This window comes from Molothrus ater, chromosome 3, assembly GCF_012460135.2.
Source record: "Molothrus ater isolate BHLD 08-10-18 breed brown headed cowbird chromosome 3, BPBGC_Mater_1.1, whole genome shotgun sequence".
NCBI classification, from domain to species: Eukaryota; Metazoa; Chordata; class Aves; order Passeriformes; family Icteridae; genus Molothrus; species Molothrus ater.
Window position 1 is genome coordinate 10,055,609 of NC_050480.2, and position 24,433 is coordinate 10,080,041.

The 24,433-nt window shown below is 48.5% G+C and overlaps 3 protein-coding genes and 1 non-coding gene across 5 annotated transcripts; all 4 read left to right on the top strand.

Annotated features, from left to right (window-relative positions):
* The first annotated feature begins 213 nt into the window (after positions 1-213).
* On the top strand, positions 214-3,767 carry LOC118684668 (protein PET117 homolog, mitochondrial). The gene is made up of 2 exons (XM_036379699.2): positions 214-337; positions 3,601-3,767. Exons 1-2 carry the CDS (start codon positions 242-244, stop codon positions 3,748-3,750), a joined length of 246 nt encoding a protein of 81 aa, XP_036235592.1. The 5' UTR covers positions 214-241; the 3' UTR covers positions 3,751-3,767.
* Positions 3,768-3,786: 19 nt separating this feature from the next.
* On the top strand, positions 3,787-22,118 carry KAT14 (lysine acetyltransferase 14). 2 transcript variants are annotated; one of them, XM_036379694.2, is made up of 10 exons: positions 3,787-4,264; positions 5,942-6,060; positions 8,572-8,693; positions 10,337-10,518; positions 11,037-11,456; positions 12,766-13,337; positions 13,838-13,974; positions 14,480-14,655; positions 17,721-17,911; positions 20,353-22,118. In XM_036379694.2, exons 1-10 carry the CDS (start codon positions 4,009-4,011, stop codon positions 20,524-20,526), a joined length of 2,349 nt encoding a protein of 782 aa, XP_036235587.1. In that variant the 5' UTR covers positions 3,787-4,008; the 3' UTR covers positions 20,527-22,118. The 2 variants fall into 2 exon arrangements, with proteins under 2 accessions (XP_036235587.1, XP_036235588.1); XM_036379695.2 differs by having other exon boundaries at positions 11,040-11,456.
* On the top strand, positions 17,397-17,559 carry LOC118685773 (U1 spliceosomal RNA). Its single transcript, XR_004980030.1, has one exon. It is a non-coding gene; the product is annotated as a U1 spliceosomal RNA (small nuclear RNA).
* A 201-nt stretch (positions 22,119-22,319) lies between the features above and the next one.
* On the top strand, positions 22,320-24,392 carry BIRC5 (baculoviral IAP repeat containing 5). Its single transcript, XM_036379698.2, has 4 exons — positions 22,320-23,043; positions 23,131-23,240; positions 23,356-23,473; positions 23,705-24,392. Exons 1-4 carry the CDS (start codon positions 22,930-22,932, stop codon positions 23,783-23,785), a joined length of 423 nt encoding a protein of 140 aa, XP_036235591.1. The 5' UTR covers positions 22,320-22,929; the 3' UTR covers positions 23,786-24,392.
* Positions 24,393-24,433: the final 41 nt, after the last annotated feature.

Genomic DNA, 24,433 nt, shown 5'->3' on the forward strand with positions numbered 1-24,433 from the left:
TTTCAGGCCGGCAGGGAGCGAGTTTAGCACCCACGGCAGGGTTTCTGCCCGGTCCCGGAGCAGCATCGCCCGGGAACCGCTCCCGCCTCCCGCCGCCCCGCCCCGCATCGGCGCTCGGCTGCTCGGGCCTGGCTCGCTGCGCTCGGCGCTCGACAGGGGCGGGGCGCGCCGCCTCACGCTCTCCCGCTCCCCCACCCGCCCGGCGCTTCCCCCGCCGCGGCCCCGCGCCGCCCCGCCGGCCATGTCGCGGGGCTCCCGCCTGGCGCTGGCCGTCTCCGCCCTGCTCTCCGCCGCCATCGTGGCCGCCGTACACATCCAGCAGCGCCGGGAGCTGGAGGTGAGTGCGCGCCGCGGGCCGCGGGGGGGAGGCGGCGAGCGGGGCCCCGCGCCGGCCCTCAATGCGGCCCCGCCCACCGGCCCGGCAGGCCCCGCCCCCTCACCTGGCGGCCCGGCATGCCCCGCCCCGACCTGCGGGCTCAGAGCGGAGCCCCGCCCACTGCCAAAAGCCCCGCCCACAGCCAAGCCACGCCCCGTGCGCCCACCTGAGCCCACGTGTCCCTGCTCCATCCCTCCATCCATTCCTCCTTTCCTCCTCCCATCCCTCCATCCATTCCCGCAGCTCCGGGCCCTGCCCGCGCCTGAGCCGTGCCCAGCCCTGGGGGCTGCGGGCACTGTGCGTGCCCAGCCCGGCTCCCAGAGGCCCTCCCTGCCCAGCGCTGCCCCCGATGGTGCTCTCTCCACAGGCCACCCCTTCCCCGCGTTTTCCTGCCTTGGCCCCTGTGCTTTCCCTGCTCTTTCAGCTGCTCCAGCTCCCCAGTGCTGTCCTGTGCGTTTCCCTGCAGGGGCAAATAGCAGCGGGGAGCTCCAGGTGAGGCTCGCTGGAGGTATTTCCTGCCCTCTCCAGCAGCCAGCATGGAGAGGGGATGTGATCCTGCAGCCTCTAGCCAAGGTCACCCCCCTGGCAGTGTTCCCAGGGCTCTCCCCTGTCTGGCTGTGCTGTCCCACTAGTGTGCCCTGTTTTTCCTCAGCCCCACAAATGCAGCCTGCTGGAGGACAGACAGCCCTGTGCTGAAGGACAGACATCCCTGTGTTGTGCCATGCCCCTGCTCCCCTGTTCTGCCAGGGCAGGCACAGTGCAAGCTGTCAGAACCACCACGTGGTGATTGAACAGGGTAGTTCTCTGTGCTATGTTTACAAGAATCAGGGAATTCCTGGCAGGCCGCCTGTGTGACGAGGATCCCACAGCCAAAAGGTGTCAGCTATGACCATGGTGAGTCCTAGAGCAGAGCAGTCCTGCATGGGACTGAAGCTGTGTGTTCGTGTAGAGCTGTGCTGTGTGGGCAGTGATGTGCTGGTTTGGACCCTGCTGATGAGCCCAGGGTTATATGAGGGCACACAGCTGATCCTTCTCCACCAGAGTTCAACTTCCCAATCCATAGCTCAGCTCAGCTGGCTGTTGCTTGGACTTTATGATACATTCTGTAATTAGAGGATTGTACTTTCTTCCCCTCAAGAGATTGTCTCTCAGTGCTTGAGAGGGATGGAATTTGGAGGATGAGAGTGGTCTGGGTACAGGAGAGGCAGGTTTGTGTGAGCAGGAGTGGGAGAGCACTCTGAAGGGCAAGGAGAGGATGGTTGGGATCCTGGAGTGGCAGCCAGCAATGGCTCTGCACTCCAGAGCTGATGGATGTGCTGGGTAGATCACCTAACATATTTTGGGTAGATCACATCACATTTGTGTAGCTGTCTGCTCTCTGGTTCTCAGTGCCTGCCTTGAGGCACTGAGGATCTGGCAGGAATAGCTGCTAAATGCTCCTAAACCGAACTGCAGCTGCAATTAACGGCAGCTGTACTTTGAACATGTGCTGCAGAATAAACATCACCCTCGGCTGTTTCATGGGACACCTGAACCTCGTGGATCTTTTTGACCCACATCCCATTGTAGGCTAATACCTATTCAGAAGCTCCAAGGCTCAAAGCTTATGTTTTGTAAATTGAATCTGAGATTTTCTTTTTATAATTCTTCATGGCCAAGTCAAGCAGTAGTGGCTTCATGTTCAACAGATCCAGTTATTTAGATAATGGAAATCAATAACGTGGATATTTTACAGTCCTGGCACAGAAATGATTTCAAGTTTATCTTTATGCAGATTAATAAAGGTTTGACTTTAATGAATTGATGTGCCAGGCCCAGAGTTCTTTGAGATTGTACATGCTTTTCATGCCTGCAGAAGACAAGCAGGGCTAACTTCCAATAATAGAGGAAGATGAGAAGATTAAGTTTTTTATCTCAGGTCTTTGTCTCAAATTCTAAAGGTGTCTTTTGCAAAATGTGCATTTTCAAAGCAAATACGTCCACCATCTGAAAGATTGCAGTGTTTTGTGAAGGAAAAAGGATTACATTCTTGGTGCAGTTGATCAGTTACCTTGTATCTCCTCACATCTTTATTGTTATTAACTAACAGTAACATAATAATAAGTTCATGAACTTTGCGTTCAGTTTCAAATTACTGATTTCTAGTAATCAGTGATTACAGTAATTTGTAGCCTGAGTTCAGTTGATGGAAGCTGGTGGGAAGGAGCAGGTTTTATTAGATTAATTTCTGGAGAGTTTTGATTATTGGCAGACACGTGTGGCTGTGCATTTTCTAACAAGATAAAATCATTTCTTAAACAAAACCTTTCTGTTGATCTTGACAGGAGAAATGATTGCATTTGAAGTGTGCAGTCATTGGCATGCTAGGTGAGGCATTAAACCCTGTGATAACTTGTTAAATAATAGTCACAGACATCCTCTCAAGTGACTTCGGGGTCAGCTTTCAAATAAATTATTTGCAGGTGCATTTTGGCATCATTCAAAGGGGTCAAAAATTATTGATCTTTCACCTAATTATCAAAGTATTAGAAATGTCCAGGTAAGAGAGAGAGAAGCATGTGGAGGAAGCAGCTGGGATTTTCTTAGAGCTTTTCCCACCCATTGAGGGGTGGCACCCCAGGTTGAAAGCTGCTGGTGTTGTGTTGCACGTGATGTATTTATTTATTTATGTGTCATATATTTACATGATTTATAACAAACATTTTGGCTAAAGGGGATATTTGTGAAGCAAGTGCTTTGCTTTTTCAAGAGTTTGGCATAAGCAGATTGTGGATTTGTGTTTTTAAGATTAAGACATGAGCAGAAAGAAGCAAATGAAGACACATGCCCGTTTTTCTTAAAATAGTTTCCAATTTGTCACAAAACTGCCTCCGAGCAGAGAAGTTTTGAGGAGCTCATTCTGATTTGGTAAAGATTTAGGCCGGAGATGACAGGGATTTTTTAGATCACATCCATCCTGCATGGCACGGGAATTACAGGCTCCGAGCATTTATTTGCTCAATAGCTTTGTCACTTAGTAAACCCAACCATCTGAAGTGAGTGTAAATAAGGCGCTTTTTGGTGTAGTGATTCTGGATATTGGTGGAGTGATTCTGGATATCCTGAAGATTGCAGCCACGGTGAGTTGCTGTGGGAAGACCCTTGCGGGAGGGGTGGAGCCCGGGTGGGGTTGGTCCCGATCAGCGCCCCCCGGCTGTGATAAACCCTGTCCTTTGTGTTTTCAGAGGCTGCGAAGTGGCGTGGTCAGAGATCTCGAGCGTCAGAATCAGAAAAAGGAGAACATTCGCCTGTTGGAAGAGCAGATTGCTCTGACAAAGCAGCTCATTGAGGAGAGAGACAAGGCGCTAATGGAAAAACGTTCCCAGCAGCCCTAGGCACAGGCCTGGCTCCTTAGAGGTTTGATTAAAGACGTTTGGAGGGCGTTTGCGTCTCACTCCTTGCAGGTGTTGTAACAAACAGAGGTAATCTGTCAAAGACTGCTTATTTTGTATCAATTATAATCCAGCCTCTGCAGCTTTAGGGCAGACACAAACCCATTTGGTCTGCGATCGGTACTCGCACTGTGGGGGCTTGGCTGTGCCGCGTCCGAGGCTGGGGAGGAGCAGCTCATTGTCGGGCAGGCTCCCTCTAGGATGGCCAACAACGTTCACATGGGTGGGCTGCTCAGCCGCCACGACGATGAAGCCACCAGGACCTCCACCTCCGAGGGGCTGGAGGAGGGCGAGGTGGAAGGGGAGACTCTCCTGATCGTGGAGTCCGAGGACCAGGCTTCCGTGGATTTATCGCACGACCAGAGCGGGGACTCCCTGAACAGCGACGAGGGGGAAACGTCCTGGATGGAGGAGATGTCCTATTACTGTGAGAAGTGCCAGAAGTGGATCCCAGCAAGTAAGGCTGTGTGGTGCTGGCCGTGCTGGGTGTTTGCGAGGTGTTTGTGCTGTCCTGTGTTCTTGTTTCGCACCTTGTTGGACGGCTCCCCCGTCCTGCCTCGGTGGGTGATGCCTGAGGGCAGGGGCTGTGTTAGACACTGCCGTCCCAGAGCTGGTGCTCTCCGAGGAAGTCAAACTGTCTTCTTCAATTATTAGAGAACATCAAAGTTCAGAAATGTGCCCACCCTCACAGTTCTTGCAGCTGTTTGGGGGCTTGGGCCAAGCGACCTGACCTCTCTGCTCACTCAGATAGGACCCTTGCTGTAAAGCTCTGGGGACGAAAAGGACTTTTGTGTGTTACTTTTTTCCCCTCTCTGCTGATTTGTCACATCTGTGGAGCATATGGCTAACCCTCAACTTTAATGTTTTCCCAATAACGTGAATTTAAATTCGCTTACAAACATGCCCAGCCTTCAGCAGCCAGCCCTGGCGGGTGTTAGGAGCAAGCTGCAGAATTTGTTGCCTCTCCTCTGGCACAGATATATGCTGTTAGGGGTGTAACAGACAGCTTTACATTCTAAATTCTGGATTATCTGGTCTGTTATTACACTTAAGAGCCAGATAGTGATAAACACCTTGGCTTTGGTGTTTTGTTTTTCTTTTTTTTTTTGGTTTGATTTGATTCGGAGGTTTGTGGGGTTTGTTTATTTGTTTGTGGTTAGAAATAAGGAACTTTTTAGGTGGCACCTGCCGTGCAGATATGTCAGAGCTGCCCTTTTTGCCTTCTTAGGATTTGCTGAAATTTAGAGTGTAACAATCTCTTCTCAAGGTATGTTAGTGAATGTAGGTTTAACACCAGACTATTTAATTACTATGTACTAAAGGGAAATATTAATTTGAAATGTATTAATAGAAAAAAATGAAGCAGAGTTTAAAGGTAGCATGAGCTATCTCGCGTGGAGCACTTGATTTAACACTCTCACTTGATTTAGCACTCAACTTGTTTTATTTTACAAACATGCTCCTCTCTGCAGTTGCTGTGGAACAAATCCAAGGAGCAGAAAAGGCCAGTTGCAAAGCAACGGTAGCCACGTACAAACGTGCAGAGTAAACGAGCTGCCAAAGGGAGATACTGTGCTGTTTCCTAATGATTCAGTTCTAGAGAGTCCACATGTCTCATGTGAAAGTGGCCATTGCGCTCAGGCAAATAATCACTTTATTACAATGAATTGCCACCTAGAAATTCTCTTCATTTACCAAGTGTGAGGGGCTTTTCCCCCCATCAGATGCAGTTGCAACTTGATTCTGTAATTCAGTATGGAAGCAGGGTATCCATATGTTAAAAATTATAAAATTATACGTTAAAAAAGATGACATCCTTGTGGAGAAACATCTTTTGGGTGGGACTTTCCAGAAACACTCTAGTCTTAACAGTGTTTCTCTGTCCTCCAGTGTCATTTTTCAATTGTTCATGTTTGTGTAAATTAACTCCTGGTGAGTGTAGAAGCCCTGATTTCTTTTTCCTCTGCTGTAGAAACATGGAATTAAGACCTGTAACTTTGGTTGCATGAGGGTTTACAGGTGGTTCTGTAATTTTTGTTCAGACAAACCTGATCTTGGAAGAAATCCAATTTTCGTTTGCAGCACTTCTTCCTATAAAATGGCCAAAAGATTGACTTTGACCTTTTCATTTTAGGTCAACTGAGAGAACAGCTCAGCTACCTCAAAGGAGATAACTTTTTCAGATTTACTTGCTCTGATTGCTCAGAAGATGGGAAGGAGCAGTTTGAACGCCTGAGATTAACATGGCAACAAGTAAGTGAAATGTTTGTGCCAGCAGAACAGCCGTGGGACTTTCTGAAATTGTTGGTTGTTGTGTACGTGCTACCTGGAAAAGGAGGATCAGGTATTGGTAACAAAGGACCATTTGCATGAACTTCAGAAATTAATTAGCTGAGGATTGCCTGCACATGAGAACTTCAGCATTTGGCAGGGAAATTGAAAGAGAATAATACAAACCACATTCCTTTTCTTTTTTTTTTTTTCCCTTCCCCTTATGTTGCTCATGAATTCATGGCTTCAAGCAGGTTTGGAAAAGCAAAATAAATGCAATTTGGCTTCTAGGCATGAACAGTTTTTTGTGTCTGAGAAAATGTAAAACTGGTGAGGTGGCAACATAGAAACAGAAAGCTTGCCAGCTCCCTGGGTATAAAGCTCCAACCTGGCTGCCTGTGCACTAGCTGGAATTCACTGTTCCAGTCATTTGCACACCTGAGCAATCAAAATAACATAACATCTGTTTGCATTCTTTGAGCCTGTAATGGTGTGTTGTCCCATAAAATAGCACAAGATCAGCTAGGATGGAAAAGACCTTTGAGATCATCAAATCCACCCCATGACCTAACACCACCTTGTCAACCAGACCATGGCACTGAGTGCAGCATTCAGGGTTTCCTTAAACACCTCCAGGGATGGTGACTCCACCAGCACTCTGGGCAGCCCATCCCAATGCCCAGTCACTCTTTTTGTGAAGAAATTCTTCCTAATGTCCAGCCTGAACAGATCATCTGGGGCACCTGTCCCATCTGAATCCATGCTGTAGGTGCTAAGTGATGGCACTCAGGATGATCTCTTCCATAACCTTGCCAGGCACTGAGGTCAGGCTGACAGGTCTGGAGCTCCCTGGATCCTCCTTCCAGCCCTTCGTAGGGATGGCTGTCACCCTGGCCAACCTCCAGCCATCAGGTACCCTCTTGGTGAGCCAGGACTGGTGGTAAATGATGGAGAGCAGCTTGGTGACCTCTTCTGCCAGCTCCTTCAGCATCTAGGATGGATCCCATCTGCTCCCATAGTCTTGTGAGCATCTGAGAGGCTCAGCAGGTCACCAGCTGCTTCCTCCTGAATGACAGGATTGTTATTCTGCTCCCTGTCCCCATCTTCCAGCTCAGGAAGCCACCTGTCCTGAGGACAAGCTGTCAGACTGTTGAAAATATCAGCCTTATTGGCTTTTCCTTGATCCTTACCCATAGGCACTCAGCCTTATTGTCATGTAGGGTAATTTGAGACACTGATTGTAACTCCTGCACTGCTTTCTTGTGGTGGCCAGTGCAGGGAAAAAGGTTAGTTTAGGCAGGGCTCTGTGCTGGCAGACTGGCAGAGTTTCACCAGATTCCAGACTGGGAAAGCAAAGGCTTCTGGCATTGCTCAGGTCTCTCCAGAGTGCCATGGGGAAGGGGCAGACAAAATGAAAATGGGTGAGGAGGAAAGCTGTGACCACCTCCCTGGGCTTCCAGCAGCCAGAGCTGCTGCTGCTGCTTCTGGGTAAGTGGAATTGAGAGAAATGGTCCAACTAACTTACCTGAAGCAGGAAGAATGGGCACAGTGATTTCTGGATTTTTTTTTTCAGAGTATGTGGCCTTAACAATTCCATATCTTCAGCCAGTTGAAAAGAGGATTATTTTTGACATCCTGAGACATTGTCCCACGTGACTTTAAAACGCACAAAATCCCAGTTATCAAACTGAGAGGTAGAGATAGGGCAAAGGGGACGTTAAAACTGTCCACATTTCCTCATTTTGACAGCTTTGACAATGCATCCCAGAAAGCCAAGGTCCACTGTGAGGAGACCCATCTCCCTGAGAAAAGCAGATCTCAGACTCCTCTGAGGGTGAAATGCAAGTTGTTATTGGAAGTAGTGCCAAACCAAGGCTGTGTGATTGTTGAAAGGTGATCCTAGCCTGGCTGACTTTAGTTCTGTTCTAATAAGTTAATTGAAATTATTTAAGTAAACGTAATTAACAGTTGGTCACCTAGGATTTACTCAAAGGAGATGAGATATTTTTCAAAGCTGCCCTTTAGTTTGGGTATGTAAAAGGTCAGAGTGAGTGTGGTTGTGAAGTGTGTGAAAGACCATTGTCACAGTGTTTCTGATGTATTGGATAGCAGGATTACTTGTGACTTTCTTTTTATTTATTTGAAAGACTGTTTCCCTACCTCCACATTACATTCAGACTCCAGCTGTACTGTAATTCATTTATACAAGAGCTGCACAATTCTTGTGTCTTAGCACAAACCTGCATAACTAGGCAGCTTGTTACTCCCCTGGGATGGAGAAATCTCTGGAAGAATGTGCATCTAACAATAGAAAGACAAGAACAGGCAGCACAAAACCAGGAAGAAGATGGATTGCAGAAGTTGCCTATGAGATGTTGCAAAAATAAGATATTTATGAGGGAGCAAAGATCTGTGTGTGTGTGGCATCTGTGGGGGTCTGTTCAGCAGAAAAAGCAGAAGGGATTCACTTGTGTCCAACACTTTCTGTTCCAGGTTGTCATGTTGGCAATGTACAACTTGTCTCTGGAAGGAACGGGCCGGCAGGGGTACTTCAGATGGAAAGAAGACATTTGTGCTTTTATTGAGAAACACTGGACTTTCTTATTAGGGAACAGGTAAAGACATGATATTTTCCTGAGGGTCTGGTTGGTGAGTCAAAGGAATTAAAGCCTGTTATACAGATGGACAAGAATCCTGGTTAATTTGGTGACATCTCTGTTGAGCCTTACAAGTGATAAAAAGGGAGGATTTAATATCGAAAATGTGAATGCAGTCATGGGGGTACACTTGAGAAAGAAATGCCAATTCTTACTGGGGAAAAACAACCCCAGGAATGTCACACAAAAGGAATACAAATGCATGTATTTTGGATTATTTCTTATCTTCCTTTAGGCAGCATGTGAACCTGCAAAGAATTGAGTTTTTCTAAACAAGTCACAATGGGTGGGCTGATCCTGGTATTGCCAAACTTTAGGAACAGAAATGTGATCCAGCCAAGTTCCTTGGCTATAAAACTTGCAAAGGACCAAGTTCTTCAAGAAGAACTGAGCCTCACCTTTTAGATTGTTTCAGATCTTAATGAAATGGCTCTTACATAGTAGGTGTTAAACAACTGAAACGTTTTTCACACTGTCAGAGTAGGAGCCCCTCTGGTAGAGGGCAGCCTTCATTTTCCAGGTGAACAGCACATTTCTTCTGAGCGTGCTGAAGCTGTCAAACCCAGGCCTCACTGTTAATGTGTGTGCTGTGAAGGCAGGGAAGGAACTGAGCAATCCTTGGAAGTTGTAGATTTGATTGACTTCACAGCTTCTTTTCTTCCCCAGGGATTTCCTCTGTCGTAAGATCTGGCCTTTTTTCCTACCAGATTTGGTCTTGCCTTTGCTTTCAGTGCTTGTCTGTGCCTGCTTGCTCTGTTCTCAGAAATGATGTTAGCATTTGTCCTCTCTGGAAGCCACAGGGACCCTGACAGGAGGGCAGCTGGTGGCCCATTGTCCCTCATTCAGGGAACCAATACCTTCCAGGGTTTGCTGCTGCCTTTTGAGACTTGCCCTGGGAACTGGGCACTCCTTGCTCTGATTAAAATTCAGAGAGTGATTCCTGGCCTCAGACACAGCCTTCCCGCTTGCCTGGACAAGCCACTGAAGGAACAGAGACAGCTGAATCGTGTGTGCAGCAGTACAAACTGTGCAAAGATCTTCCCTGGCATACTGAAGTGCAGTTTATCCAGATTTACTGCAACAGTCCAGACTTTGAGCTGCAGCAGCTGGGTTTGATCCCCCTCCTTTGGCGTTCAGTTCCTTAAGGTGTGTAAGGGCAGCACCTGGGCAGCAATGAACACCAACTCAGCCAAGCCTTGGCAAGCACAGAGGTTTCTGCATATGGGGGTGTGCAAAGGCAAGAAAAAATCCTGAGATTCTGGACAACTCTGCTCCAGGAGCCTGACTCTCCAAAGTCCAAGGGAGTACCTCAGTTATTGGCTACAAGGGCAATTCTTCAGTATTTCTTCTCACCTCTTCTCTAAGTGACATCTTAGTTAGCCCTGTCCCCAGTTCCCAAAGGAACTAAAAGTGCTCAGGCACCCAATAACAGTGCACTGCCCAGCAGAGGGAAAGGCTTAAATGCAGCTCCCTGCCTCCAAGGGGCCAAAAAAGTGCTTCAGGAGTAGTTCAGTGATTGTGTGTCAGAAACACTCTGTCCAGGATGGAAGCACAGCTGGTGAGTGGGGACCTAAGCGTTGTTTTCTTCTCTCCCACCACAGGAAAAAGACCTCAACATGGTGGAGCACAGTTGCTGGCTGTCTCTCTGTGGGGAGCCCCTTGTTTTTCCGCTCGGGGGCACAGGAATTTGGAGAACCAGGATGGTGGAAGCTGGTTCATAACAAGCCCCCAACACTGAAGCCTGAAGGAGAGAAGCTGTCAGCATCTGCACTGAAGGCAAAAGGTAACTCTGTCCCCAGTAGTGTGTAGATTCCTTGCTGGGCCAGAGCTGGGAGATGTGAGAGAAGTTCAGTTTAAACCAGTTTGTGGACAGCTCCTTAGTTTTGTTCTGCTGTAATGGTTGACTGAAGAGAACTATGGGGCATATACTGTAGAGTGAGGGGCCTGTTATATTTTATTACTTTTTTCCATTGTGCTGACTTACAGGGTTTTGAGGCTTGTGCAGAGTGGTTTTCTTTGGGTTCTTTTAGCTGAAATCCACAATTTCCCCACTTCTCTTCACCCTGGGGAATGTCTTTTATCTTTTGTCACTAGATGCAAATTCTCCTCTGTGCGGAGGAACAAAATTTGGGCTTTAACGAGGCTTTAGTCATACACTGGCTTAATGCTACATGTCCCAGAGTGAATTTCTTGGTCACTTTGAAAACCCCATCTTTTAAGCTCAGTAGTCAGTGTGATTTTGACTGCACAGTATGAATCCAGTGACTGTAGGAGCTCAGAATAAGCAAACTCCTTCTGCAGCAGCTTCCAAGCCCCCGCTGGATCCCATCATTACCGTGGAAGGCCTTCGGAAGCGCGTGAGCCGCAATCCAGTGGAGTCAGCCATGGAGCTGAAGGAGAAGAGGTCCCGCACTCAGGAAGCCAAGGACATTCGGAGAGCCCAGAAGGAGGCAGCCGGCTTCCTGGACCGCAGCACCTCCTCCACGCCCGTCAAGTTCAGCAGCCGCTGCCGCCGGCCCGACATCGTGCTGGAGAAGGGAGAGGTCATCGACTTCTCCTCGCTGAGCTCGTCCGACCGCACGCCTCTGACCAGCCCCTCGCCCTCCCCGTCCCTGGACTTCTCGGCTCCCGGCACGCCCGCCTCGCACTCGGCCACCCCCAGCCTGCTCTCGGAAGCGGATCTCATCCCCGACGTCATGCCGCCACAGGCGCTCTTCCATGGTAAGAGCCACCATGGGCTTCCTTCAGTAATGCACTGTGTGTGCTTTTCTGGGAATAGATTGTAAAAAGGAAGCTCCCAGTGCGGTGCAGGATCCTTTCAGGATGAGATGGAAAGTAACTGGCAATATTCTGTCTTAGCTGAGAGTGAGAATTAACTGGTTTTCTGTTGCAGCCTGGATAGCTGCTAGCATAGTCCACTTGTGGTGTTACATTTTAGTCAAATGGTTTGCTCTGTCTCACCCCTCGAAAATGTATGGTTTATTCCAAGGCTGTGATCCTCCCCTGCAGTATCATGTATCTGTAATCCCCTTGGCCCAAGCCTTATTCTGTGCCCACTTTGAATCTCCCTGTTAAACTGTGTGAAGGAGATGAGAAGCCTCTTAGCCCTTTGCTCTCTCTTGGCCCCTTTTCCTCCTAGGCTCTCCCTCTCTCCCTCCCCCTTTCCCCTCAGAAACCATGCTGCTCCCAGGGGTGGGACCCCCAATAAACCCTCATCTAATTAGCACCCTCAGAAGCTGTGTGGTCTCCTTGCCTGCCTGCTGCTACCAGCAAAACATACAGCTTAGGGAGCACCCCCCAACGAACTGCATCAGTTTTCCATAGTTTTTTCACCAGCTTCTAAGGCCAGAAGAAACCCCCATTGTTGTTTTCTGAGAGATCCTGAATAAACAGTGGGTAGACTTCACACAGCAACTGCTGGATTTCTCAGCATAAGCATTTCACTGCAACACAGATAACACTGTTATCTGTAGCAAGCCTAGTTTTGTCTCAAGTGTTTTTCATGGGAGAAATTTTATTCCCATGGTAATATCCCAGTATTTTATAAGTTTGATTGTGCTGATTAATGGATGCTAAATTTCAGTGAGATTGCAGAGCAGTGATACAGGCTGAATTTGCTCAGTTCCTTAAGGAGCCAAGTCTTCTGGGTGACGGGAAGAATAGTGAGGGTGTGCTAGCTGAAGATACAGCTCACCAGCTTGACTTTTTCGTTCCCAGCTTTGGCAAGTTTCAGCAGCTTAACGTTCCTCAAAGAACATGTGCTTGCAGCTCAGGAGGGGCACTGTTTCCAGGTGCCAAACTACAAGACACTTTAGGAGCAGGATTGATTCTGTGTCCTGAAATTGGACTCCTTTCAGCATCTCCCATCCAAAATCTGGAGATCTGGTAGTACACAGAAAATGAAATGTGTTGGGTAAACCCACATTATTGTTCCTTACCAGGAAAATGCTGTGATAACCGTTTTTGAAATGAGACTTTGATGTTTAAATTATTTTTTCTTTCCCTCGAATTATTTTGCTCTGTTCTACAGATGATGAGGAGATGGAAGGAGATGGAGTCATAGACCCTGGAATAGAGTATGTGCCCCCTCCCAGTGGGACAGCTGGTGCTGGCACCATGATAGCAAGCAGGAAAAAAGTGAAGACAGCTGAGCAAATCAAGCAAGAGGTGGAGAGTGAAGAAGAAAAAACAGAACGGATGGAAGGTGACAGTGAAGATCCTGAAGAGTCAAACACACCCTTGCAGGTGAGAGGACGAGACAAGGGGAAGTCACAGCTGGAGAAGGATGCCAAACCCAGAGTTCCCAAGCACACCTCAGTTAGCATCTATGAGGAGAAGCTGCTGCTGAAGAGACTGGAAGCCTGTCCCAATGCTTTGAGCATGACCCCAGAGGCCCGGAGGCTGAGGCGCAAGCTGCTGGTCAGGCAGGCCAAGAGGGAGAGAGGGCTCCCACTCTTTGACCTGGACCAGGTTGTGAATGCTGCACTGCTCCTGGTTGATGGGATTTATGGAGCCAAAGAAGGTGGTGTCTCCAGGTCCCCAGTAGGGCAAGCAACATATAGAACTACTAGCCAGGACTTCAGGATCTTGGATAGATACCAGGTGGGTGTTCCCAAATCTAAGTTAGCTTTTGGCACTGGTTATTTTAAAGCTTTTGCTGCAGCCAGCAGTGACACATTGAGGTTATCTGACCCCTAGAGTGAAAAGGATCACGTGAACAAGACTCATTTTGGCTTGTGGCTGTGTGCCCACCAATGCTCTCCTAAGTCCCTTTCTTCTTGGGACATGCTGGTTCAGCACTGCTATCTGTCAGTGTCAGCACCACAAATGTCACTGTGTTTGTACTCCAGCCCTGCCCAAATGCTGGTGCTGGAGGCCTGGAAGTACCCAGACAGGTGGGTGCTCTTCCATGTGTGTAGGAGGGAGATGACCTGCAGCACTTTTAGGTTTGGGTTCCAAATCTGGGAGTGCTCAGCAGAGTCCAGAGGTGGCACCACCGTGCTCCATCCACCCTGTCACACTGAGAGGCCCTTACTGTCCCTCCATGTGTTCAGTCTCTGCCTGACCTGCCTGCAATTGTTGTGCATTTGTTGTGCATGCAGACGATGCTGCCCGCCACGAAGGGATACCGCCAGCAGACAAGCAAGTTCCTGTACCGCCTGGTAGGCTCGGAGGACCTGCTGGCAGACCACAGTATTGTCAGCCCTTACACCTCCCGTGTCCTTAAGCCTTACATCAGGTACAGAGGGTCTGAGCTTGCTCTTGGCTTGTGCACCGCCAGCCCACGGAGAGGACACCTTTCTTGGGCAGTGCTCCTCACTCCTCCTCAAAGTACAACCCAGTGCACCATGGTAACCCTGGAGGGATAGTGTTGGATTTAGCTGAGTAGTGAACGGATTGCATTGGGAAGGGGAATCTCCAAGAGGGGGCAAGGGCAGAGAGGGCGTTGCTGTAGCCATTTAAAGCAAGTTGCACCTGCTCTTGGGTCAGAGCTGTGATTTCCTTGCTCAGGCTGTAAGGAAAGACTGGCTGGACATGCTGTGGGTCTGGCAAGTGTCCTGGCCTCTAGCACAAGGGTGTTTTGGCTGAGCCTGGGGCTGCTTCCCCATGTGAATGGAGACTGTTCTTTATTTTCCTAAAGTTGAGCATGTCAGAAGATATTTCATGGGCAGTACCCATTTAGCTGCAGTGGCAGTTGTTGTTGCTCACTTGCTTTTTGTGTTTCCTTTTCACTTTTCTGGCAGACGTGATTATGAGACAAAGCCTCCAAAACTCAGGCTGCTGGCAGAAATCCGGGCAAATCCACACAGGAATGATCTCAACTGGAAGGCTGAGCCAGAAGCACCCATTGATTACTGCTATGTTCGCCCTAATCACATCCCCACTATAAACTCCATGTGTCACGAATTCTTCTGGCCTGGTAAGATTCCTCCAGTCCTTGGATTTCCAAGAAAGAAGTGGTATTGTTCAGAAAAAAAAAAATGTTCTTGAGCCAAATTTTATTTCAGTTGGTGTCTGGCTGGTTCTTAGACACCCCTTATCTGATGTTACAGGAATGTATTTGAGGTGGAGGCGTGGATTTGGTGTCTTTGTCTCTTGAGAAGAACTGGGCAATTAGGCCCTAATTAGCACAGCACTTAGAAAAATAGGTGCTAATAGGAGTTGTAGGTAGGTTAGTAGTTAACTAAACTTAAGCATCCAGTGAAATGTTTTGCAAGAATCAGGGGTTGAAATCAACAGTTTTATGCCAGAGATTACTGTTCATTACCTTTGTGAGAAGGTTTCTTCCTAGCAGCCATAAGCTGCATATGTCAGAGTGAAAGTTGGGAAGTCGTATGAGGAGTGGCTGAGGTCACTCGGTCTGTTCAGCCTGGGGAGGAGGAGACTGAGGGGAGACCTCATCGTGGGCTGCAGCTCCCTCAGGAGGGGGAGCAGAGGGGCAGGCACCAATCTCTCCTCTGTGATGACAGGACCCAATAGAATGGCTCTGAAGCTGTGTTAGGGGAGGTTTGGGTTGGGAATTAGGAAAAGGTTCTTCTCCCAGAGGATGGCTGGGCACTGGAACAGGCTTCCCAGGGCAGTGGTTGCAGCTCCAAGCCTGCTCCAGAGGAGTCTGGACAACACTCTCAGGCACATGGTGTGATTCTTGCAGCTGTCCTGTGCAGGGCCAGGAGCTGAGCTCTGATCCTTGAGGGTCCCTTCTAACTCAGCTTATTCTGTGATTCAGTGAACTGCTTTTACAGCTGTAGGCTCTGCTGTGATGTCCTTTATTTCTTCAAGCCTCCGTGGGAAGGTTAGGTTTGTGTTTTTCTGTGTCCTTTCTGGAACTGCAGGTTCTTTGGGGACAATGGCCACCCTTTCTGGGGGTGGTTACGAGGCTGCACTCTTTAGTTGTTCTGAAATAATAACAGGGATGTTCATCTGCTGCATGCATCAGCTTCTGATCAGCAAACAACGCAGCAGACTAATTTAGAAAAGGCCAGTGCAAACAGTACACACCTTTATTCCAGGTAATTGCTGGCTTTGTGTTTTGATTTGCTGGTGGTGATTCAACAGGGCTGTAGTTCAGCAGTGCCCATGTGCCCCAGTCAGGATGGGAGCTGTTTTTGCTTCTCATTATGCAAATTGCACAGTGTGGGGGGAAACAACCTGGCACACCTTTCCTTTCACGAGCTGTTTGAGAGCGTGTGAGACACACTTGCAATCCCAGCAGAGGCTGAACCGCTTTGTCATAGTCTCTCCTCTCCTGATAATGCATTTGAAGTTCTGGCCAAGTTGGGTTGCACCTTCATTAAGTTCTTCAGGACTCACCCTGTTTTATTTAACATAAGGAGCATGGGTGTGTTCCACCCAACTGTGAACTGTTCATCATTAAATCAGAAAGCTGACACTCCTGTCAAGTCTCCAAACAGGAATCCAAATCTTTTCCATGGTGAAAAAAATTCTGATGCTGGGATATGATTGTTGCACCTTGGTTCTGTTTAGCAGGAGAGGGAAGCGAGGAAGTGATGCAGAACATAAAGCCTGGATGCAAAGGGTTTAGCTGGTACAGCTTGGGGGTGGGAGGCAGGGATATGCAACTGGGTGAGCATCATTAAGCCAGCACTTAGTTCTTTTATGCCTCCAAATCCTTCCTTTCAGAGCTGTTCTTGCCTCTCCCAAGGCAGAACTAGGTTTCCAGGTAGAGAGATTCCCAGGTGTTGTTTGTCTCAGTGCCTTGGTGCCCTAACGGGAAACCTCTCCCTGGCAGGGAGTGTCTCCAGTGGTGAACCATCCTGAGCTAAGCATCTCCCTACAGGAGAAACTGCACCCCTGCAGAGGCACCTGGGGCAGTGAGTGTTCTGTCCAGACACGCTGCAAGGCACTCCACAGGCAGGGCAGCCTTGCCTTAATTAACACAGCTCCCTATTGCCAATCGATCCCTCCCACGTCTCGCTCCACCCAGCCTACTCTGGAGCAATAACTCACCCACTTCTCTGTGCCTGGTGCCTTCTGAAGTCTTGTCTCTCACCAAGAGGGATTGCTGGAAAACACTCTGCTGTTTTGTTACCCTGTGTTCCAAATACATTGCAATTGCCAACTTGAGGCTGAAGCAAACGTTTCTGGCACATGTCCTCTGTGTCTTGCATCTCATTTTGGGTCTGTCCACACAAATTATCGGGCAGTCAGTCTTCAGTGCCTTGAGCTGCACTGCTTGGTACTGAAGGCTGTGTGGATACTCTAGGACTGCAGCAGCAGGGTGATAAGGCAAGGTAACAAACTCACAGTCTCTTTCTGCGTCCAGCCTCTGACTCACAGAAGCACTACTGCCTGAGAGGCTACTTCATCCCCAGATAAGAGAATTTGCATGCTAAAAGCAAGTGTTTTGATAGCGTTGGAAGCTGTGGTCAGGCTCACAGTGCAGCTCCACAACCAGCTGAGTGTGCACAAGAGACAGCAGTAAGAGCTGCAGGGTGGAGGAAAAAGACAGAAGCCATAGCAGGCTATGTCTAGCAAAGCTGAAGCTCAGTTTCATGCGTGCTGCATACTGAAGAGAGTTAAGTTTCAGTTTCATCCTTGAGTCATTTGAAAGGAAATCAGCTTTGTTAGTATTTCCATGCAAGTTTCCCTGCTAAGCAGATACTGTTTTGTCTGTTTTGTTGTATCATTTTTTCCCCTTGCATGCTTACCTGGCAGGGGAGGCACCAGAGCAGGCAGCTGGTTTTCCCAAGCCAGGGTTCATCCCCTGCACTCGGGGTGTCCTGACCCCTGGGATTTCCCAAAATGTGGGAAATGTGGCTGCATCATTTGTAGTAACAGAGGACTGCTCTAGCAGGGACCTTGGACTATTCTGTGTTGCTGTGGTCTCTTGCTATCACAAATTTGAAATAAAGGAAAAAAAGAAGAGATTGAGTGTTTCTAAAAAGCCTTAAACTCCTGGATTTGAACCACACTTTTCTTTTGGTTTGCAGTGCTTCCAACTGCTGTTTCTCTCTTTCTCCCTAGGAATTGATTTGTCAGAGTGCCTGCAGTACCCAGACTTCAGCGTTGTTGTCCTCTACAAGAAAGTTATCATTGCCTTTGGCTTTATGGTGCCAGATGTGAAGTACAATGAAGCTTACATCTCTTTTCTGTTGGTGCACCCTGAGTGGAGAAGAGCTGGGATTGCAACCTTTATGATTTACCATCTTATCCAGGTAATGAAATGAAATCATCCTGTGAATCTGCCAAAGAACCAGCTCTCATTTCTTCCTTGTGTGCACACCTGCAGATATTGGAGAGTAAGAGCCCTTTTTGTGAGTGTTTATGGGAGGGGAATAGCTCCTGCTTTGGAAGTCAAAATGAGTTTAGGAAAACAGCCATCCTGGTCATGTCCTCAGAATTAGAGGGATCCTGCACACTTCAGCTGTCTTGGGGTTAGCTCTGTGTTCTTCAGTGCTCAGTACTTTGTGTACAAGGGATACTGTGAATGGGGGTTTAGGGAGGAAATGAGGTAAGAGTGGGCAGGGTCAGTTAGAGTTATTGCAGCTTTCTTGACTACACCTGGAGGTTATTCCATGCATTAAATCACTTACTGATCTCAATCACTCACTTTCACTCTTATCCTCTGGTTCAAATACAGCTGAGTTAATGATGGAGTGTTTGCAACCTCATTGTTTAAAATGGGCCTTGTTCCACAGGGATACTTGGGAAATTAATCTCAGCTGACTAAACGGGTGATACTAAAGGAGTTGAATAACAGTATTCATTCAGAGATTTAATGAAGTTTAAGTGGTCTTAATTCCACTGACTTTCTTGAATTAAATTGCAGGAAAGGCAGCTTAACTGTGAGTAAAGATGAGTAAGGTATGTCTTTTACAGAGCCCAACTCCACAGTTTTACCACTCCCTGAACTCTCTTGGCAGAGCTGCTGATGGGAAACATTGTAGTCAAGATGAGCTTCACTAACAAAAACTCACCATTGAAACTGTTTTATCCTCTTTCTTACTTGGCTCAAGCAAAGTAGGGAGTGCTGGCAGAGCCTTGGGGAAAGTGATCCCTGGTTTGGAAAAGCACTTTGTGCTCCTGGGCTGCCCGAGGGTAACTCTGCTACCTGCACAGCTCTCTGCAGTGCTGACACAGGCCTCTCATCAATATTCTTTAAACTCACCCCTTGCATTTCCCAGGCAGCTCTGTGTCAAGTGTTGAAGGAAATTGCCCTCAGCTCAGTGTGTTGATGTGAGATGTCAACACCCAGTGGGAACAGGCGCCAAGGTTTGTAGGGATCCAGCAGGTGGACTCTCAGAGACTTCCCTCTCCAGCAGAGTGGGATGCTGGAGTTGGCAAGTCAGCCACAGAAAATGCTCACACCTTTCTGTAGGATGTATCACATCAATTAACCTAATCCTGCTTGCATGAAGTTCCCTGTTGAGAAAAGCCAAGCAGATTTGAGAGATCAGAGTCTGATTAGGCACGCTAGCAATGAGAGATCAGCACTGTATGTTTGGCTCACATGAGGTTTGTTTTGCCATTGCTGCCCTTCTGGCAGTGGCAGAAGGGCTTTAGTCCTGTGGAACAGTGGTGGTTGTGACCTTCTGTTCCTTAGTCTCCAGCCTCCTTGGGCTTGGGGTCTCCTCTCTGTAGCTTGAGACACTTGGATGCTCTGCTTGGATTAAGAGTAGGTGGCTGACTTTGGGATCAGTGTGCTGAATTTGGGGCTGAATTCTTGGGAACAGCATAACTTAACAGGAAAATAGTTTGATGCAAATAGTGGTGGCTGGTTTTGGTGTCAAAATTTATCCTCTCATGCATCTGTCCTAGAGGAATAAACTGCATTTTCTTAATGATCTCATTCAAATTTTCTTTTCCCCAAAACAGCTTCCAATTATTTCTTTTTTTCCTTCCCTCCCTAAATTCCTGAGAGTTTTCCCCTTGAATGTATTATCTTGGAGATTTCCTAGAGGGTATTACTGTTCCTACTTTAGAGTTACCATGCACTCAATATACATGGAATGCTATTAAATCACTTGATGAAAGCAGAAAATAAATTATTTCAGCATCTTAATCAGAGTGTTGCTGGTTAGAATAATTTAGGATCTTCAAGGTAACTTCAGCCATGCTATTATTTGCTGTCTGAACTGAATTTCTTGCCTTCTCAGGAGGCGAGTGCTGTGCCCTGAAGGATGGGAGAGGAGCTGGGTGGGATAGGCAGGAATTCCAGCGTGACAGCACAGAGGTGCTCAGGCGGTCCCAGAGAGCTCAGCTCTGTTTGCTGACAGGGAGGAGTGCAGAGCCTGATCCTCTGGCATGTTTTGTCTTTTCTTCAGGCCATTGTATTTGAGATCAGGGCTGTACACCAAGATTATTTTTAATTAACAATTACTTTAGTAATTTACAATGGGCAGATGACAAATTACAATCCCAAACCTTTCATTGTCGGAGAATCCATGTTTCCCAGAAACAAAGGCTCGGAGGAGCAGCAGCAGCAGCCCTCCCTTTGCTGTTGCTATGTGTGGTAACTCCTGTGACTTTTCTCACATTTCCTCAGTACCTTGGATCCCTGAGCTGATGAGTCTGCTCACCTCCGCATTCCCCCAGAGGCTGTCTCGTTCTCTTGCAGTGATATCTCCTTTTTGTTCCTCTCCTCCTCCCTTGGCAGACCTGCATGGGCAAGGACGTCACCCTTCACGTCTCTGCAAGCAACCCTGCTATGCTGCTCTACCAGAAGTTTGGATTTAAGACTGAGGAGTACATTTTGGATTTTTATGACAAGTATTACCCCTTGGACAGCAAGGAGTGCAAGCACGCCTTCTTCCTCAGGCTGCGGCGCTGAGCTGCGGGAGGGCTCTGGGGAAAAGCCCAATCCATCCAAAAAACTCCCCCAGCTTTTGGTGGAGGATGTTGGCTGCCACAGGAGAGCTGCAACACGCTGGTGTGTTTATCCCTAGGACTTTGGATGTCAGCAGTGAGCTGTTGTGTGTGGAGAAATGCAATCCAAAAGGATTGATTCCTGTGCTCCAAGGGGAGAGGCCTGGAAATGCCAACTCTAGGGTACACTGAAACCACTGGAAAATTGAATTCCTTACAGGGCCTTTTCCTGCCACTGTTACTTTGGAGAGCCTCATTAGCAAACAAAAATACCAAACAAAAAAGTGTTTCTCACTTCAGAGGGGCCCCATGGATTTCAAGTTTTGAAACTTGTCCAAAAAATGTTGCAGGTTGTTTGTCTCTGTTTTTGTTTGTTAGCAAAAAATGAACACCTAAACCATTCAGTGTTTCTGTGGTTTGATTGCTTTGTTAGGAACTGTCTTGAGTCTGTGAAGGGACATAAGGTATTGGTGCCTGTAGCTGGATGTTAATGTTAGGAAAGTTCTGCATGTGCCAGAACCATAGTCCTGGAACCACGTTTCAGGAATACTGAAGGATGTGTGCATTCCTGTTATCCCAAGTGCAAGGCTCAGAGGAGACTCCTTTGTTTTGCCCCTTCCCTTGCCCTCCCGGCCCCGTGCTCAGTGTGGTTCTCGTAGCGCGCCGTGTTTTGTGTTCAGGAACGGTGTCAGGTGCGTTTGTGTCTAGGCAAGGCAGGGCACCACAGCTGCCAGATCAGCTCTTTGAATCCTTCCACCTCTCTGTGGTTGTGGGTCTGCAGATCAGCCCTTTGGGCACACCTCTAGCCTCAGAGCAGCCTCACAGGCTCCAGCACCCACCTCCTCCTGCCGGCAGAAACCCAGAGCAAAAGTCAGCGGGGATGTTTGAAATGCTGATTTGTAGAAGCAGTCTGCTCGAAGCTGGGAGGGAGGAGGAGAGGGCAGAGGTGGTCCAGATCTAGGTCTTGGAAGCACCTAGGCTCACCTAGCAAAGAATAAATAGAAATAGCCAAGAATTTAAAAATACAACCTCAAACGCTTTCTCTGGTAGTGGCTCTTGTCCTTTTCCACGATGTAGCAGCTTCTCTCTGCTTGACTTGCAGTGCAGATGAACAGAAAGCTGCACAGACCAAAGGCCAGGCTGGGCATTTTAACTACAGATCACATCCATTGGGATGGTCCTTTTACATCCAGCCCACAGAGAGCTACACACCAAATGTGACTTCTCTGTCCTTAATCTGCTGTGTGTACCTGCTGGCTACCTGACTATAGCAGTAATTGCCTTAGTGGAGTCTTCATTTTGGTAACAGAAGAGAAAGGGACACAAAGTATGTTTTAATGTAGCCAGTGTCCATCATCACCAACACAAAACCAGTGGTAGTGGAAAGGAAAACCAGCCCAGCCAAGGGTTGTGTGCCTGAACATCCATGCACATTTCTGCCTGTTTCATGACTGTGAAAATTTTCAATGTTCTTAATGTTATGAGTTAGCTGGAATTTGAAAGAAAAGAAATATATGTCTTTATGAATGGAATTAAAGCCCTTCCCTTGGAAAAGCTTGTCTGTAGTCATACTGTTTATTAAGGTGTCTCTCCATCATCTTATTTCATTGGAATCTAGCAAACTCCAGTATGGCCATAAGAGGATATGTGTGGGCAGCTGAGCAAGGCAAGAAACTCATTTCCCTACGGGCACCCCCAGAGCAGGCACACACAGACAGGCCGTAGCAAGCTCCTCCTTTCCAGACAGAGTTAGGAAATGCAAAGCAGTCTGAAGAAGATCATGGTTGTGCATTGTGTTCTCAAAGGTGACCATGAAGATCTTGAGGACCACCTTGCTCTGTGGCTTTGTCCCTCAGGGACTGCTAAGTGACAACGCTGTTATAACAGCCCTGTGTCACCTGCTGAGCTGCAGCCACCTTCTTTTATCCAGGTCCCTCGTTTAACCGCAGATCCTCAAAGGCAGTGAAGAGATCCTCGGGGTGGGAGCCGTGGCTTTGCAAGGGGTGAGGTTCTTCTAAGGTACGCAGTGAAACAAGCGGACAAACGGTGTTTCCAGCCCTCTGCTTCCCTCTGGTGCCTCGGGAGCCCGGCTGCTGGGTCACCCGAGCTGCGCTTGAGGAGCCAACACCGCGCTGCCCGAGGAGCCAAGCACTGCCTAACAAAGCACGGCTGTCCCAGCAATAAAGGCGGAACCTCATCCTTTCCTACCGGGGGAGCAAATCCCGACTGTTTCCCGAGCTCTGATTCGCTGCCACAAGGAAAAGGCTTCCTTTGGTCCGGCTGCGCGGGCGCCCTGAGGGCTCCGTGAGGGCGGCGGGCCCGCCCCGCTCCCGCCCTGCCCCGCGCGCGCAGCCGTTTGAACGGGGCCATGGCGGGCCGGGAGCTGCTGCCCGAGGGGTGGCGGCTCTACTTCCACTCCGTCCGCGCCGCCACCTTCCACAACTGGCCCTTCACCGAGGGCTGCGCCTGCACGCCCGAGCGGGTGAGCGCGGGGCCGGGGCGGCGGGGCCGGGGCGGCGGGAGCGGAGCGGGGCCGGGCGGGCGCTGACGGCCTCCCGTGTGCCCGCAGATGGCGGCGGCGGGCTTCGTGCACAGCCCCAGCGAGAACAGCCCCGACGTGGCGCAGTGCTTCTACTGCCTCAAGGAGCTGGAGGGCTGGGAGCCCGACGACGACCCGCTGTGAGTACCGGGGCAGCCGCTGGCGGCAACCGAGGGGCTCGGCAGGGAGAGCGTGCGGCTCACTGGGAGCTGCTGCCTCCTCTTTTATTTTCTCTTTCTTTTCGCCTCTTTTCAGGGAGGAGCACAAAAAACACACTGCGGCCTGTGGTTTTCTTTCTCTTCAGAAAGAACCTCCTAACCTGACGGTGCAGGAGTTCCTGAAGCTGGAAAAAATGCGTACGAGAAAGGCACTTGTACGTACACGGCATCTTGGCTTTGAATTGTTCAGCTGGCCTCGTTCCTTGCCACAAGGCTTTGTGCAAAGTGCTTTGTTGCATCCAGGCTCGGGCTGCATCAGCCGCTGTTCCCTTTCCTGGTTCTCAGCCCCATGCTTTATGTAGGATGTATCCTGCTTCCTCCTCGAAGCTGAATGATACTCCGCTTAGTGGTAGACAGTAACAACGTATTATTTTTACTCTTTGCAGAAAAAAGAGGTTTCTCAGCAGATGACCAAGGTTGAAGATAGAGCCAAGATCCAGCGCTGTAGTATAAAGAATCTGGCCTAGACTGCTGCAGCTTCATAGTTGCCAGTGACACCTGTCTTGTCCACATGCTGTGGCAGTGCCCTGTGACTGAATGGCCGTGTTTCCTGAGGCTGCTTCCAGACTGGCTGTCCCTGAGAAGCAGAGGGAATTCTGCTTCACTCCTCCCACTCTGTCTGGGAGGTACCTGGGGTTTGATGCACTGCATACAAAATCTTTTTCTGCAAGGATTCTCCTAATTTTTCTGCTGGTTTTTAAAGGATTATTATTTGTGGGTTTACTTTTTTTTTTTTTTTTTTTGGTAAATCTACCTGTTTAGAGGTATTGCTGTCTTATAGAGATACTGGTAGTTCTGGTGCTAAAACTTGTATTTCTCATAGGAGCTGACGTGCATTTCCATGTTTGTACTGAATATATCGATGCTTTTAGATACTTTGGGACATAGAAAGGAGAAGGAGTTTAAAAAATACTTCAGGGATTTAGGATTGTGGCTAATAACATTGAGTTATACCACACCTTAGTGTGCCTGGTATTCTTGTAAACTTCTGTCTGTAGTTGGCTGCTGCCTCGTGTTGATGCATTTATAAATAAAAGTTGAAGGCAGAACAACAAAGTAGTTTTACTCATTTTTCTGGAGGACAAGACTCTGACCTTTACTGCAATGGGCTGCAG

Bases quoted from the DNA above. Each gene is read 5' to 3' on its own strand.
- BIRC5 (XM_036379698.2), top strand. From the start codon at position 22,930: ATGGCGGGCCGGGAGCTGCTGCCCGAGGGGTGGCGGCTCTACTTCCAC. The intron at 23,241-23,355 runs GTGAGTACCGGG...GCCTCTTTTCAG, and splicing joins GAGCCCGACGACGACCCGCT to GGAGGAGCACAAAAAACACA. The intron at 23,474-23,704 runs GTACGTACACGG...TACTCTTTGCAG, and splicing joins TGCGTACGAGAAAGGCACTT to AAAAAAGAGGTTTCTCAGCA.
- KAT14 (XM_036379694.2), top strand. From the start codon at position 4,009: ATGGCCAACAACGTTCACATGGGTGGGCTGCTCAGCCGCCACGACGAT. The intron at 10,519-11,036 runs GTAACTCTGTCC...CTCCTTCTGCAG, and splicing joins ATCTGCACTGAAGGCAAAAG to CAGCTTCCAAGCCCCCGCTG. The intron at 11,457-12,765 runs GTAAGAGCCACC...TCTGTTCTACAG, and splicing joins GCCACAGGCGCTCTTCCATG to ATGATGAGGAGATGGAAGGA.
- LOC118684668 (XM_036379699.2), top strand. From the start codon at position 242: ATGTCGCGGGGCTCCCGCCTGGCGCTGGCCGTCTCCGCCCTGCTCTCC. The intron at 338-3,600 runs GTGAGTGCGCGC...TTGTGTTTTCAG, and splicing joins AGCAGCGCCGGGAGCTGGAG to AGGCTGCGAAGTGGCGTGGT.